Here is a 16,298-nt window from a genome sequence, read left to right on the forward strand (position 1 = left end):
TATGTTGTAACACACTAATAAATGTATAGAAAAGAAGTAACAGCAAATTTTCATGTATTTAACAAGATAGAGGAGGAGCTGTCAAATAAAGAGCCGCTGTTAAAACAGACATTCATGAAACAACTACAGGGCTAATTTGTCATCGTCCAAAAATGCCAGTGCTGCTGGGCTTGAAAACTCATTTTCAGACTTGACTGAAGCCCTTGCTCCTGGATTTTCAAGGTCCTCACAAGTGGACACATACTTGTGCAGAATGCTGTAGTAGTCATTCATGCTTCTGTACTTGTAGAAGGAGGAAATCTTCTCCCAGGCTCGTTTGGGAGGATTCTTCATAGGAATGGGTTTGGTTAGCTCAAAGAAACTTGTTAGGTTTCTTTTCGCAAGCTTTTCAGCGTGCTGAGATGTAAAACTGTCCAAATAGTCACTCTCCTTCTCTGAATACATCCTCCAAAACTTCAGCTGCATGTAGCTGATCGGAGAATAGCATCTGGCCAGGCAAGTAAGCAGAAAAGCGAATGTTGCAACAGAAGCAATAAGTAGCCAGCCAAGTACCTGTAAGTATTAAATGTCAATCTGTGATATGTGACATGAATGATGCAAGTATTAAATAACAAGAGCATTCTGATAAATCTGATGTTTTCTACTTCGATAAAATGTTTGTTTGCTGATAAGAACATAATGCAACTGTGATTCCAACCTTTTGACTTCATGCATCCTCCCAACATTATTTTAAATTGCAAATAGAGTTATTTACAATTTCAACCAATGAAATATTCTATAGCTTGGCATAGCAATACTGTTATAAAAAAGTGTTTTATATGCTTGTTTTTAAATCATTTTAAGTCATCTGATGACCCCTAGGGAGCTGTAAACGATGTCCAGTTCAGAGTCAAAGTTAGAAAAACCTTTTAAGGAATTTGTTAACAAATAAAGTTCATCCAATGCTCACCTGCGACTCCGCGCGTATAATGGTGAGGAGAGCCATCCTCTCACTCTGCGGGATTGACGTCCCATCACACGGAAACTTTTCCAGCTCTGTCCAACAATGTGGAAACTTTTGACTACAAAGTTGATGTCGGAAGAGGGTAACATTAGCGCCAGTCATTGAACACTCGAAGTAAACACCTTTGAGTAACGCAACAGCTATCCAGCTCAGAGGTGCGACCATTGCGGTGGTGGTTATCTGAAGAAAAACACACAAAAAGCCAAACGCATAACGAATACGACATAGTCTATACTTTCGATGGCAAAGCCCAGTGACTAATTTCCACGTTTTATTGCTCAGCATGTAACTTAGGATGAGCAGAGCAAGCGCGGGCACGAGGAGGCAGACGTTCCCATACACAAAATTCCAATCATTGCAAGGACACTTGAAAGCAAAGGCAGAGAAGATGTGCTCGCTACCCACTGTTAAAAGAGTGATCAGTCCAAAACCCAAGTTGGATTGCTGTTTCTGCGTGAAGGTAATTAAAGGTTTTAACTTATCCATCTCTAAGAGCTGAGCTGACGAGCTGACACTCTCAGTTCCGTTATCTTTCAGTATCACTTTCAACGAGTGCGCAATAAGAGTAAACTAAAGCAGTACCCAGTGGTTATAAAAATGAACATAATATTTACAAGAACTTCCTTATATTGACAAAAGTTAACATCAAAGTATTGGAAAGGCAAACACATACTGTACTGTACAGTACTGTATGTAAAACAATTCATATCAAAACATATAGGGTATTTAAATAATTCTGTTACATAAAACATCAACAGGTTTTGGTTGCTCAGCAGCAAAAGGCAACTTAGTACTATTGCATATATTCGTCAGTCAGACAACATTTCAAAGATCACAGAACATCTTTTTAAAGTAACCTGGCTGATGTTTGTGTTCATATTATATGTTGTTTGGTATTTTTTAATTTGCTGACTAGTTTTAGGCTGCCAAATGTCCTCGAGTGCTGTAAAAGGCACCAGTAAATAAATTGCATTGCACATGAGTCATTCTACAAGAAAGGTGGAAATGCTTGTCCCTTGCTTTTGCAGACCCCTTAATCATTTAATTTGACCCAATAATCCCATATAGATATATTTAATAAATATAGACTGTCCTTAAAATGATACGAGAGTTTATTTATTTAAATGTCTTTTTTCCTTTTTTTCCCTTTTTTTTTAAATGTCTGGTCCTGAAAATTGCCCTGTCCCTTTGATCATACATGGAAGTTGAACTGTGTACTTATTATTTAAAACCATGTTTTTTATAAAACAAATCTAATTTACATTTACCTTTCACTCTGTATGAATTGACTACAACACTGAAATGGTAAAAATACACTATTAATATGAGTAATATATCAAATAAATATTTGTCCCCCAAATTTATGTCATTGGTGTTACCCTACCCAAAGCACCTTTATTTTGAAACAATGCATCAGCTCTTTGAAGTTTTTCATGGGTCAAGGGGTCAGTGGAAGAAGTGCAGTGGAGGAAGGCAAAGGTTTGTGAGATGTCTTACCTTATTTGTCTAAAATATCATGATATATCTAAGAATTTTGAGATAAGATTTTTTTGATGTCATTAGTGTTACTCTTTTTTTTTTTATAGCTGGGAGTGTTAAGATCTGTTTAAATCACAGGTAACGTTAACATCAATGACAAATAAATGACTCATGGATTCTTTATTAAAATGTATTAAAAAGTTAAAAATAGATTAAGCTCCCAGTTTTGCGGATTCAAGTTAATTAATGCTATTAAAGAAGTTTTGGGTATGTTGAAAAAAGTTTATTTAAGCAGATTTCCATCACCCGAATTCCACCTTTTCTGTAGAATGACCCACATGCACTGCATTCATGTAATCATCTGTAGCCTACTTAACCCAGCTCAATATGACATTTAAGACCTACACAATATTTTCATATTGCCAGTCACTTTATAATTAATAAACAACACAATAATCAATGACACATCAAAATTTGGTATAAGAATTTGTAGTAGATATATTTGCGCTTCATATTAAGCGCCTCATTGAGACACACGTGACGCAGCGCATGTGATCGCAGGGGGCGGGGTTTGGATCAGACTCCAGTGTCTAGTACAGTAGATCAGATGCTGCATCAGCCAGGCACACTCATAACGTGTTGATCCTCTAGGCAGCGTTTCTCTTAGGATTGCTGCAGATATTTTGTTTGGGTCAGTCAGAGGTGCCAGGTGACTCGACGTCGGATAAAGTCGTGTTGACCGAGAGAAGAAAACACTGGAAGCGAGGTAGGGTGCTTTAAATTGTGAGGGTTTGGATATGTAAAATATTTGTCGACAAAGGTTTAGACAGCTCGGATGCTGAGGGGATACAATGTAACAGTTCATGTATGAATGTCATGAGGTTGCAGTTGGGCGGGTCTTCACTGAGGATTACATCCATCGTTGCCCAAATCTTCTTGGTTCAACCCTGTTGCTAGGAGACATTTGACAGCTGAGATTTAAAAGTGATTGAGGAGGCCCAGTGGTTTCCTAAAATATTTACGTTTGCATTTAGTGACATCGTGTTATTTATGCCGACGACGTAATTCAGCACGCAGACGGCGTGTTATCTGTGTCAGTAACAGTAACTGCCTGAAGGATTTACGTAAAATACGTAACCCATAATTGTATTTACAACAATAACGTAGCCTAATAATAACTCAATTGTTTCTCTAGCTCTGTTGGTAATGCATTGGGTTCAAACCCAGGCTATAGCCTACTAAAAAGTATAGATTGAATGCACTTTGGATAAAAGCGTATGCTAATGCATACATCTCATTTATATGCCTTTTAGTCACCTTTAGTTTAATGGATTAAGGTAGGTCAGTGACCGCCCGGTTATAGATGATGGATGGCATCCACCAAAGCTATTGAATAAATAAATATCTTTGTAGTCTTGGATCACTGAAGTATGTTTTCTCACATATCTATGCTTCCTTTTCTTTTCTATGGTCACTGGAGCACAGACTACAGCCTAAAGGTCTTTGATCTCCTGGGATGGCTCAGACCCGATGGTCAATTAGGGTCCAATGAGCCCAGCATCGGATCGCATACATTATGCTTAAAGCCAAAACCACTTGACCATCACATAAGGCTCTATGAGAGGAGTGTCACACACTGATTTTGGATCATAATGATCTTTGCCTGTAGCTGTTTTGTATTCAAACTGATTGGACATCAGTAGGGTGAGTTGTGTGATTTTTTTTTTGTTGCTTCATATGCATATTAATTAGGGCTGTCAAAATTAACGCGTTAATAACGCGTTAACGCAAATTCGTTTTAACGCCACTAATTTTATTAACGGAGATTAACGCAACGCGCAATTTCTGTTTGACCCTTGGTCCAGCCCATAGTTGAATAAACAGAGATGCAGACAAATGTGACTCTCTCTAAATGAGTAAAAGGTTTTCATAGAAATAAGAACATTAAGCAAATCGTCTACCAAATCCAATGCTCTAAATGCTCGTTGGACATCTGATATGATCTTTATTTATACGTCTGAGAGGTGTAACGTTACCGTCCTCCTAATGCTTAATCTAATACAAAAATGCGTCTCAATTCATTTTGGTTTCGCTTTTATGCATGACTTAGAAAATAGACTTGCAGGACTTGCTTGATGTTAAAAGAGTCATTAAGAGAGATAAAGTTCGGTACCTGATTAATGTTAAAGAGTTATTAAGAGCGACAAGACTCAAAAGCGATCCCCTCACGCTGACTGACTGATATCTGAAGCGCGTGCACACAGACGCGCGAGTGCGCGACCCGGATATATAGACATCTACACAAAATTACAGTTTTAAATATCTGTTTTGATAAGAATTCACTCAGGTAGGCTCTATAATCTGTTATGTTTTAAGTAAATGTTTGGTTAACTGTTGGGTAAAACTATCTGATGTGTAACATTATATTAGATCACTTAGATTTTAAGCATCTGTCTCAATGTCAATCAAACAAAAGGAAAAAAAGTTGAACATACATTGATGATGTTTTTGCTTTGTGTGTGCTAAATCTATTAGTTTTACCAGTGATTTTAAGGTATTGATGTGGTAATATAATGTATGGATGTGGAATTTTTTGTGGTAATTTGACTCTTTCAACTTCAAACACGTGTAGTTCTGTCATATTTTGTTATATTTCAACAAATCATGCATTGTTCTATGTTTTAATAGGGAATGTCAAAATATGAACAACTATTTTTTTAAAATTTGCTAATTCCGACTCAACTTGCCAGCACAGGTCACAAATGATGCAGCAAACAAAAATGGAGAAAGAAAAATCTTCTGAAAGGAAAATTCATATACAAAACAATGGCTGATGATCCTGTTAAAAATGTAAACAGACTGTTGTTAACATACATTTGCATAAAGCATCTATATATGTATATATGATTAGAATATTAAAAACCTGAAAAGTGTTAAATTAGGGTAAATTTAGAATGGAAAAAAATGTGCGATTAATTTGCGATTAATCGCAGTTAACTCATGAAATCATGCGATTAATCTAGATTAATTTTTTTAATCTATTGACAGCCCTAATATTAATACATCATGTACATATTTCATTGCAAGCCCAAAAGAAGATATATTATAAAGATCAATATCATATATTTAATATCATTCATTAAGTATATCTAGGGCAATTAGGCTTAAGCATGCATTATGAGATTAAGCATCAAGCATTAAGAATATCATTAACATAATGTATCCTGATATTTTTACTGATGGTTCTCATTATAAGGTCTGTAATGTAATATTAATTAAGCAAAATAATGAGAATTGTTGGAGAAAATGTCCCTAACTGTAAATGTTAATGTAGCTGCTGAGATAGAGCATTGCATTAGCAGCGCAAAGGTCTTGGGTTTGATCTCCTGGGAACACACATGATGATAAAATGTATACCTTGTAATGTACTGTAAGTCACTTAAGAGAAAAGCATTTGGCAAATGTGTAATTGTAATGTAATGTAATTTCACAAAAATAATATCAGACTTTAGACCTTCAAATACAAGGCTGGGATGCTCTTCATCTCAGTTGCTTAAAGGAGATGCTCAGATTTTAACATGTTCCCATTTTTACTCTTTGCTCTTACTGTTCTTCCACTATAGAGTTTTGCACATGCTCAGTCGAGCCTGTCTGGTGTTTTGTAGCATCATCGGGAAACGCTTTTTCCTCTCTCCTCCAAGAGCATGCCCTCTGAACCTCCTCCCAGGTACAATCTTCACATTCAATCTACCTTGAGAGGTAGCCATGTTCCCAGCTTTATAGTGAATTTAGATTAGTGTGTTGTTTTAGTGCAAGGTGATGTCACAAGGTCAGTGTTACTGTTTTTACTCTGGAGGATATTTAAGGTTAGAGACTTATCTCCCAGGGAGCTCCACTGCTGTGTTTGTTGTACTACAGACAGAGATTGAGAGCTAAATGTGAATGTGTTGTGCTGAAAATAGCAGGGCCATTGGGGCAAAGAGAATCAATGACATCTCGCTTTCTGAATAGATGTACTGTATTGAGTGGACAACAGGCAGAAAGACACACACACACACACACACACACACACACACACACACACACACACACACACACACACACACAAGCTTGTCTTTGAGTGTTGTTCTTGTGCCTCAGCTCCCAGGATATGCTGACAGGACAGAGGCTGTGTCAATCCAAATCCCACCAGGACTCTGTCCTCTCTGCCCTTAATCAGCAGCGCAAAGATGGACTGCTCTGTGATGTCACACTGGTTGCTGGGGAACAGAAGTTTCATGCTCACAAGGCAGTTTTGGCAGCATGCAGCGATTACTTCCGGGTAAGATTTTACATGCACTGTAAACAAGTCGCTATGAGTGTACTCACACTATCCAAACCAAACTGCGCCCGAGCGTGTTTGACCCCCAAAGCCTGGTTAGTTTGACTAGTGTGAACGCTCTGTATTGTGCCTGGGCAAGGTTTGGCTAATCACGCCCTTGCCAGGTTTCAGAGGTGGGCTCATAACAACACGGTTATGGGATCTTCTAAGAGGCAAAGCAATGGATCGACTAAGGAATATGAGGGTTTTGTGTCATTGCGTCCCAAATGACTCAAAATAGAAGCCACAAACTTAACATTACGATGAGCTCTACAGTTAAGAGAGCGTATTACTTCCTGTTTTCTTCAATACGATTGCATCCTTATCACAAAAACATGCTCGGGCACAGATCGTACAGTGTGAGTGCAAGCCTGCGGGGGAGTGGGGAGGTAATAATCGCCCTCGGGCACGGTTCGGTCCTGTTATGTATAATGTGAGTGCACCCTAAGTTGTCTTTATCTGGCACACTGCTGGGGTTTCATAAGAAATATATAATTTTTGGAACACAAAGGCTGGTGTTTTTTATGATAAAATGAGTGGGGACAGATATTGTCAAGCTCCAAAATACGAACCATTTTAAACGCTGTCCATGTTGTGCTATATTCCAAGCCATTCAATAGCTTTTTGTGCAGAAAAGAAATTTAGGTCACTGAAAATCCTTCTTTCTGCTATAGTCTTTAAATCTCATTCACATGTCCTTGTTTTAAAATGTGCCAAGAATTCATGTGGGTTTGAAACCGCATCTATCTGATGCAAATGTAAAGTACAGGAAAGCTTAGGCAGCCAGACAGGAAATGAAAATGAAAAGTTGTCGACGGTCAGGAAAGTGTTTCAGTAAGATTTGATTATGGCTTGTCCAGAAGATTACAAAGAATAAATGTATATAGCCCTGCAACAGAAGAAAGGATTATGTGCACAATCCAAAGAAGAGAATTAAAGGGGACAGAGAATGAAAAACCATTTTTACCTTGTCTTTGTTGAATAATGGTAGTCTACCCACATTCACAAACATACAAAAAGTGCAAAACATGATAAACATCTCAGTCTCATAGAAATTCCTCTTTTAGAAATGTCAGCCAGAAAACAGCCCAAACTGAAAAACTGATGCTTATGACATCACAGGCATCTAACTGCCCCTCTACTTTAAAATAATTGGCTACATTTTTTGAGTGGCAGCAAAGTCAGCCAATCAGTAATGAGATTGAAAGTTAAGTAGGGGGAGCCAAATAGGTGCAAAACCACTTGTTTAAAATCCCCCACCCTAATAGAGCTATCTGAGAGAGGTTTTTAGGAAGCTTCTAAGGCATTACAATACAGACCCAAACAATTTTTTTTTGTCTACATGTCACATCACAGAACAAGGATAAATACTCTGTTCAATCATTCTATGTCACCTTTAAATATGGCATGCATATATTTTTTTCTGTATTCTGGAAAACATTTCACCGGTGGTGGGCTATTATCCATTTGTTTAATTTCAGTGCATACTTTTTGTTGATGTCACCTCCTCCTCTTATTAAACAGCTGTCTAAACTAGTGTAGTTTCTGCAAAACACAGTCAATATATTATTAAAGTGCACATATTTCATTGCTAAAAACAACGTTATTTTGTGTCGTTGGTATAATACAATGTGTTTGCGTGGTTTATGGTTAAAAAACACAATATTTTCCACATACCATAAATTTTTGTAGCTCCAGATATCATGCCTGTCAAAGCGGGAGGAATTATGATAATGTCGGTCTTGTCCACGTCAACAGGCCCAGGAAGTAAACTGTTGCCTACAATCCGTGTGTTTGTTGTAGTCCAAGAAAAGAGATTTAGGTTGGAAACGATAACCTGCGTCATCGTTACCTTGGGGTTTGTACCTTTTGCATATCGTTAACATGTAATAATACACACTTACACACCAAAGGAAATGTAATATCGTGAATCGGACGATAGTTGCCCTTTAAAGCAAATCAAAGCAAGCTGTTTGCTCTGACTGAGTAGATTTATACTGTATGATTCCTGATTTTCATTATGGTGGAACAGTTAAGCAGATTTACAAGTAGACAGAAACTTATTAGCATCTGTGCAGGTATTTATTTACACATTGAATACCAAAATTATGAGAAATTCAAGGAGGTAGCAGCTTTAGTTCCAGTGGCACTTGTTTCGATCTACACTGTATATTTAGCCCTAACCTCACAGAGAAATGTTATAATATTGCACCCATTAGAGCTTTAACACCTCATTGCCACTAATGAATGAATGTGAACTCTGTCACTCTGTCACTGTCACTGCCTGCACTTTCAACTGTCCTCGCGGCTGCTGCAACTTTTGCTCTCTTAGTCAACTCTATAAAACAAAAGGTCCTATTGTCTTTCTGCATATAGATGAATTAGATAAATTAATAGAAACAATACAACGTCAGCATATTTCGCGGAGGTTTTAACTGCTGCGAGCACAATGAGAGCCTACAGTATAAAAACAAGATGCTGCAGCCAATGAGCAGCCGGCGGCGGCAGGCTGCAGCCAATGAGCAGCCGGCGGGGGCTGGCTGCAGGATGACTTAACCTCCTCGCTCATGTTTTATCAGACAACTACTACTCAAGATTTTGCTTTAATTTTCGGGGAAATTAAAGCGGGATTCGGGATTAACATTTAGCTTCAGTATGATTTTCGGGACAATTAGAGCAGGATTTGGGATTCGGGACAGCAGCTTAGATTTCGGGACTGTCCCGAATTTTTCGGGACGTCTGGTCACCCTATATATAGCACCAAAAGTGGTTCTTTGCTCGTAATCATAGAAGAACCATTTTTAGTGCCATATAGCACCGGTGAAGCACCAGTGAAGCACCTGTATAGAACCATATAGTGCTATGTAGAACCAAATGTGGTGCTATAGTGGTGCTATATGGCCCCTGTATGGTTCTACACAGGTGCTTCACTGGTGCTTCACCGGTGCTGTATGGCACTGGAAATGGTTCTTCTATGGTTACGATCCAAAGCAACAGTTTTTGTGCTATATAGCATTGTTTGTTTTTTTGGAGTGTAGTTTCTTGTAGGAAAATTGTATGTAATTGAATCTGAATAAGTAATTTAGGAAATAATTCCAATGCAATATATAATATGTACGACATGTAAAAAAAATGTTTATGATAATGCAAAGAATGAAATAAAACAATCATACTATTTTTGGTTGGAAGCTAGAAATTGATTGTTGAAAATTAATAGTCTTAGAAAAAGTAAAGATCAATACGATAAATTTGTACCGTATTTTTAATAAGATTAGATTCAACTTCTGTCAATGTGCACAAGTGCAAATAGCAATAGTATTTGTGTGTTTGTGTGTGTGTGTGTGTGTGTGTGTGTGTGTGTGTGTGTGTGTGTGTGTGTGTGTGTGTGTGTGTGTGTGTGTGTGTGTGTGTGTGTGTACCTGGTAATCCAGTGGCGGTCCGTGCACACCTAGGCCTTCAGTGGTGTCCTTTCTGAATGAATCCATCTCGTAATGCCATCATTATAACATCACTGCAATACACTCTATAGAAATGATGTGTACATTTTTAACACATTATGTGTTATTTTAACAAATTATGTGTCATTTCGTGGTGATTTTGTGTTCAGATAAATAAAAGGGATTAACAAGATGTGTTAAAACAACAAAAAGTGTGTTGTTCCAAAAGTAACATAGAGATGTGTCTAGTTAAGAACAACACATTAGATGTGTGTAGAGGTGTGTTATTTTAACACATACGTTTTAAGTGTGTAGAAACTAATCAACAGTTTAATTGCAGAGTAAAATAGAAATGACTGTACTTTATTAAAAAAAGACACTAAAAGGGAACAATATACACAAAATTGTTTGAAAGGTTTTTGAAATAAAGTCAAATCGTTCTTGAAAAAGCTTATCAAGTGTTTTGAAGAATCAAAAGTATAACAAATTACTTTGTTGACAGTCTATTATTCAAAGATCATACAAAAAGTTTTTCAAAGGTTTAATATTAAAAAAGTGTTTCATATTCACAAAATTTACATTTTACAAATATTATTTGCTTATTAAATAAAATACATTAAACTCACCAAATTAGCCTGTGGGTTATTTGTAAACAAAATCCATCCTTCTTTCTTTCCTCGAGAAGAGTTCAATCACTGTGTTGTACAACAATAAGTCCTTTTTTATTGCCATAGAGACTAATGCTAAAAGTCGAGACTGTCCAGTAGTATTTCTGTCATAAGTTTTAATTTGTTGTAGGGCTGAGAATGTCAATTCGACTAAAGCAGTGGACACATGAATAATTATCCCCAAACATGTCAACGCATAACATTTACATCTGTCACATGCTCTCACCCAGATTGTTACAGTATGCTGAAGGAAATCAAGGATTTAAACTGGATTTTTTGCGGGAATTTCTGGTATGTTTGAAACTGCTGAGGGTCAATCCAATCAAATGACGCGAAAATACTGATGTCATTGTAAGGCTGCTATATGGTGCTGGTGACACCAACTCAAAAGCTGATTGGTTAATGCAATGATTTCATTGCCATTTATCTTAAGCTGAAGGCACACACACTGTTCGTTCTGAAGGCTTAGGCAGATTTCTTTGACCCTGGCAACACATGAGGTCAGCCGCTGTCTGAAATAATAACTGAAATATCATAAGTATACACTACTGGAAGCAGTGCAACCAAGCTATTAAATAAAGATAATAGACTATTATGTGATTCATTTAATACACATTCATGGAAAAATATATTCAAATATAAATCAGTGATTCAGATAGTGTTTATGCCAGCAGAGAAGGCTTTGCTGGTCCTGAACCCCCACCACTGTGGTAGTCCCTATTGTGTGGGGACCAAATGTCTGACGGGAAATTAAAAATTGTTGACGGTCAGGAAAGTGAATCAGTAAGATTTGATTTTGGCATATTCAGAAGATTACAAAGAAAAAATTGATCTAACCCTGCAAAAGAGGGACGGATTATGTGCAGAGTATATATGGCATGTATATTTATTTCTGTAGTCTGAAAAACACTTCTCCGTTGGTGGGCTGGAATTATAAATTTTTCCATTTGTTTAATTAACAACCTGCTTTCTGTTGATGTCACCTCCTCTCCCTTTTATTAAAAAGCTGTCTAAGCTAGTGTAACTTATGCAAAACAGTCAATATATGTTTAAAGGGATAGTTCACCCAAAAATGAAAATTCTGTCATCATTTACTCACTCTCATGTTGTTACAAACCTGTATAAATTTCATTGTGCTGATGAACACAAAGAAAGATATTTTGAGGAATATTTGAAACCAAACCGTGGACCCCCTTTACATCCATAGTATTCTTTTTTCCTACATTACATTTATATTATTTATGCACAAACAGCTGATCAGCGAGCCTTGCTTTTCCAGAAGTCATCCGTTCAGGCATGTAACTCCGAAACGCTCATCTTTTTTATTACCCACAATCCCTTGTGGTCTTGCTTGTGGTCCGTGGTGACCCAGTATTAAGTTCTTCAAGTAGTCATCAGTACACCAACATCTCTCAGCTCTAATGAGGCTCTTAGTCCTTTTCAAAGATTGAATGTGAGCTGAGGTCAGCCCATTAAAAATGTGCCGCTCTTAAAAATAGAAACAGACCGTAGACTTGCACCAGCCACTTCAAATGTGCCATACAGCTGAAGGAGGTTTTGAAGGTGAGGTGACATGCAATTGCAGATAAAAGATGCTATTTTCAGAACACAGATGCTTCAGAATAAACTAAGACCTGGATTGAATTTCTATTGATTCTTTAATAAAAGACACAGACAATTTCCACTAGATTCTATTTTTAATTCAGAAAAGATTACAGATGACTGAATACATATGTCTGACGACTCATGCAGCTGATGATGCTGTGTCCTCTAATTTCCTCTTCTCCATGGGCTCTGATCAATGACTCTCCATCACACTTGCTCTTTGACAGCAATCAATGTATTTGATTAGTGTATTCATGACAGGGAACACAGTGGGACAGAGCTGGCCTCATGTATATTTTGTGCTTGTGTAGAAGTACAGTATGTACTGATTGATTGTCATATAGACAATCATTGGCCACGGACTCGTTCTCTGACTAGTGAATTTACTCTTCAAGCAGGTGCATTTGCTTGAATGAAAATAGGCATAGCCTATAAAGTGCAAATCGGATGAACTTTCACAAGTTTTCTTTTACAGTCATTCACAAAGAGTGCTGTGCCATTGTTATTCTTTACTCTGGTCTTAAAGGTGCACTGTGTAGCTTTTTGGAGGATCTCTTGACAGAAATGCAATATAATATACATAAGTATATTTTCTTTGATGTAAAAATATCTTACAAAAAGAACTGTTATGCTTTTATGTGCTTGTTAAGGGATGACATAAGGAATAATGTTTCAGGGTACAAGTCTCCACTCATTTAAACAGAGGATTTTATCATAACAGTTGTTTGTTGAATTAAAGTGAAATTTAAGTGAAAATTTCATAAATTCATAATGTACAATGAAGTCTCCAGGCTCACGGAATCACAGACAGCAATATATTAATAATTCATTAAAAAAATTGATGTCCATGAGTCCATCATCTCGGATTTTGTTATGTAGATAAAAAATAGGATTGAGTGTTTTGCATTATGATACGAGTGTATGTTATCGTGATTGTTTTGTTATTTTCCTGTGGCATTTGAGATCGGTTGGACCTGGAAGTGATGCATGACTTCAGACCTAATTACTTTAGAATGAGCCATTTTTATCTACATACACCATGGGTCACCATACACAGAAGTCGTCATTTTGCACCACCATGTTTCTACATTAGCCCTAAACTGACAAACTGTTCTAAGGAGCGTGTTACGTCACTACATTGTCTCAGACAGTGACCTCTTTCACACAGTAATTTCGGTAAATTACCATGAATTTGGCAGAATGAATTTACCAGTAAATAAAAAATTTGCTATTCACACACGCAGAGACGTTCCGTCTTTTTACTGGTAAGATATAATTCACACATCAGTATCAAAATACTGGTAAACTCGGTTGTATTTGTAAACAATGGCGGATTATGACTTCATATCCACGGTCTGTATTTTGTTGTTTTTTACATCTGTGGCAAACGCTGACGGTCGTGAAATTGCTCGTGACCAAACAACATTGCATTAGGCGACGTCAAACGGAACCTGCGTCTTAAAGGGATCGTTCACTTTAAAATGAAAATTCTGTCATCATTTACTCATCCTCATGTTGTCCTAAATCTGTATGAATTTCTTTTTTCTGATGAACACAAAAGAAGATATTTTGAGAAATGATGGTAAACACACAGCAGTAAGTGACCATATACTTCCATAGTAGGAATAAAAAAATATGATGGAATTTATTGGGTACCGTCACCTGTGTGCTTACCATCATTTATCAAAACATTTTCATAGTCATTTATCACAATACTTTCCAAATATTTTTTCCTACTATGGAAGTCAATGGTCACTTACTGCTGTGTGTTTACCATCATTTGTCAAAATGTCTTCTTTTGTGTTCATCTGAGAAAAAAAATCATACAGGTTTAGAACAAGACGAGGATAAGTAAATGATAAGGTAAATTCAGGTGGGCTCGACTTTTAAGCAGCGTGTGTGTGTGTGTGTGTGTTAACGTCTGTAAACAGTGCAGGGGTAAATGCCTCATCTGTATCAAAACGTTATGATTGGCCCGAAGATGTCAGCGCGGTTTGACGTTGTCCGTTTTAAATGCCGTTTATCTTAATTTTTGGTTCACACATAGCACTTACCGGTAAATTACTGGTAATCTTACAACCTCTCTTACTTGTAAATTGGCAGCACTGATTTACCAGAATGGTTCTGTGTACACGTAACTTGTTAAATGCAATTTACCAGTAAATTACCAGTAAAGACGGCTACCGTAGCTTTTCGGTGTGTGTTTCAAAAGCAGGGTTGAGCGGTGGACTGAGCAGTTGGTTGCAATTCGCAATCTCACCACTAGAGGCCGCTAAAATCTACACAAAGCACCTTTTAAGTTGTGGTATACCTGCCCCGGCACACAAAACAAAGCAAACATGATAGTCAGATGACTTTTCTGTGGGTTGTTGTTTGTTTCCATAAATTTTTTTGATTAAACAACAATGGTCCCATTTTTAAAGGAAAACACCACAGTTTTTTAATATTTTACTATGTTCTTACCTCAAATTAGACTAATTACAACATACCTATCTTTTTTCAATGCGTGCACTTTAATCTTTGTACAGCACGTAGTGAATGTGTTAGCATTAAGCCTAGCTCCATTCATTCCTATGGCTCCAAACAGGGAGGAATTTATAGACCACCAAACACTTCAATGTTTTCCCTATTTAAAGACTGTGACATGAGTAGTTACACAAGTAAGTATGGTGGCACAAAATAAAACTTTTGTTTGAAGCCATAGGAATAAATGGGGCTAGGCTAAATGCTAACATATTCAAGAAGCACTGTACAAAGATTAAAAGTGCACATATTGAAAATAGATAGGAATGTATTAATTCATCTAAGTTGAGGTAAGAACATAGTAAAATATTGAAAAAGGGTGGTGTTTTCCTTTTAAGATTTTGTTTGTTTGGAGAAATCTTCTGCCATGAATATAGCAAAGATAACAGCTATCCTGCACTGGAATATGTTTTTTAATATTTGTTGTATTTGTCGTCAGTCATGCCCTTCACACTAAAATAAAATTTGTTGTAATATAAAACTGTCAATATTGGTAACTTTGTTTATAATTTATAAGCACAGTGATGTCTTGGTAAATAGCACAAATGCCTTAAGCCGCAGTCAAAGAATGAAGAATGAAAGATGCCCGTAGAAATGTTTGTTTAAATGCCACAGATTTTTTGGGTTAATTTACCTTTATAATACATTCTGGTGATGAGTTTGTGTGTATTTTTGTATCTTTAGGCTATGTTCAGTCTTTGCATGGTGGAGAGTGAGGCAGATGAGGTAACTCTACAAGGTGTGACTAGTGTGGGACTGAAGCATGCACTAGACTTCGCCTACACGGGCCAGGTAAAGTAGCCCACACAGCTCAGTTTAAACTCAGAACAGAAAAGATCAACTAAATCGGCTTTGCCTCAAGCCAAGACCATTTCTGCATGAACCCTACTATAGATCAAGAGCCTACAAGTAAAAGTGCTTGTGAATAATCATATTTTACTCAGGAGAGTTATGAAAGAGCTCTATCTAGGCCGCAATTGATCTGATAATTCTGGATTGTTAGACATTCTCATAGACAGAGACACAAAACCATCGGTGATACATAGAACAGTAGTTTTCAAACTTTTTCAGTGGGCAGACCCCCTTGTGTATGATGCATCCTTTCGTGCCCCCCCCAATAAAAATATATGACATAAAACATTACAAAATTTAAAATTTTAATTAAACAAAACATATAAAATTATATAATGTAGTGCTGTTGGTTAGTAGCGTTATTTTCTGAG

At 37.0% G+C, this 16,298-nt stretch overlaps 2 protein-coding genes across 7 annotated transcripts in view; one reads left to right on the plus strand and one right to left on the minus strand.

Annotated features, from left to right (window-relative positions):
* On the minus strand, positions 1-1,699 carry calhm6 (calcium homeostasis modulator family member 6). Of its 2 annotated transcripts, XM_055210657.2 has the most exons (3): positions 1,409-1,699; positions 950-1,183; positions 1-552 (listed from the first exon to the last, which is right to left on the minus strand). In XM_055210657.2, exons 1-3 carry the CDS (start codon positions 1,487-1,489, stop codon positions 124-126), a joined length of 744 nt encoding a protein of 247 aa, XP_055066632.1. In that variant the 5' UTR covers positions 1,490-1,699; the 3' UTR covers positions 1-123. The 2 variants fall into 2 exon arrangements, with proteins under 2 accessions (XP_055066632.1, XP_055066631.1); XM_055210656.2 differs by having other exon boundaries at positions 950-1,698.
* klhl32 (kelch-like family member 32) overlaps positions 1,343-16,298 on the plus strand; it is a 26,794-nt gene continuing 11,838 nt past the window's right edge. Inside the window, exons 1-5 of one of the 5 annotated variants that reach the window (XM_055210653.2) lie at positions 1,343-1,463; positions 3,968-4,186; positions 6,106-6,209; positions 6,623-6,803; positions 15,760-15,867. In XM_055210653.2, coding sequence (XP_055066628.1) covers positions 6,187-6,209; positions 6,623-6,803; positions 15,760-15,867 — 312 coding nt within the window. In that variant the 5' untranslated portion in view covers positions 1,343-1,463; positions 3,968-4,186; positions 6,106-6,186. Of the gene's footprint in view, positions 1,464-2,201; positions 2,483-3,061; positions 3,249-3,967; positions 4,187-6,105; positions 6,210-6,622; positions 6,804-15,759; positions 15,868-16,298 lie in introns of those variants that run through there. The other 4 variants (XM_055210652.2, XM_055210655.2, XM_055210650.2 and 1 more) reach the window with 4 other exon arrangements.

Source organism: Misgurnus anguillicaudatus, chromosome 10 (assembly GCF_027580225.2).
Source record: "Misgurnus anguillicaudatus chromosome 10, ASM2758022v2, whole genome shotgun sequence".
Taxonomy (NCBI): Eukaryota; Metazoa; Chordata; class Actinopteri; order Cypriniformes; family Cobitidae; genus Misgurnus; species Misgurnus anguillicaudatus.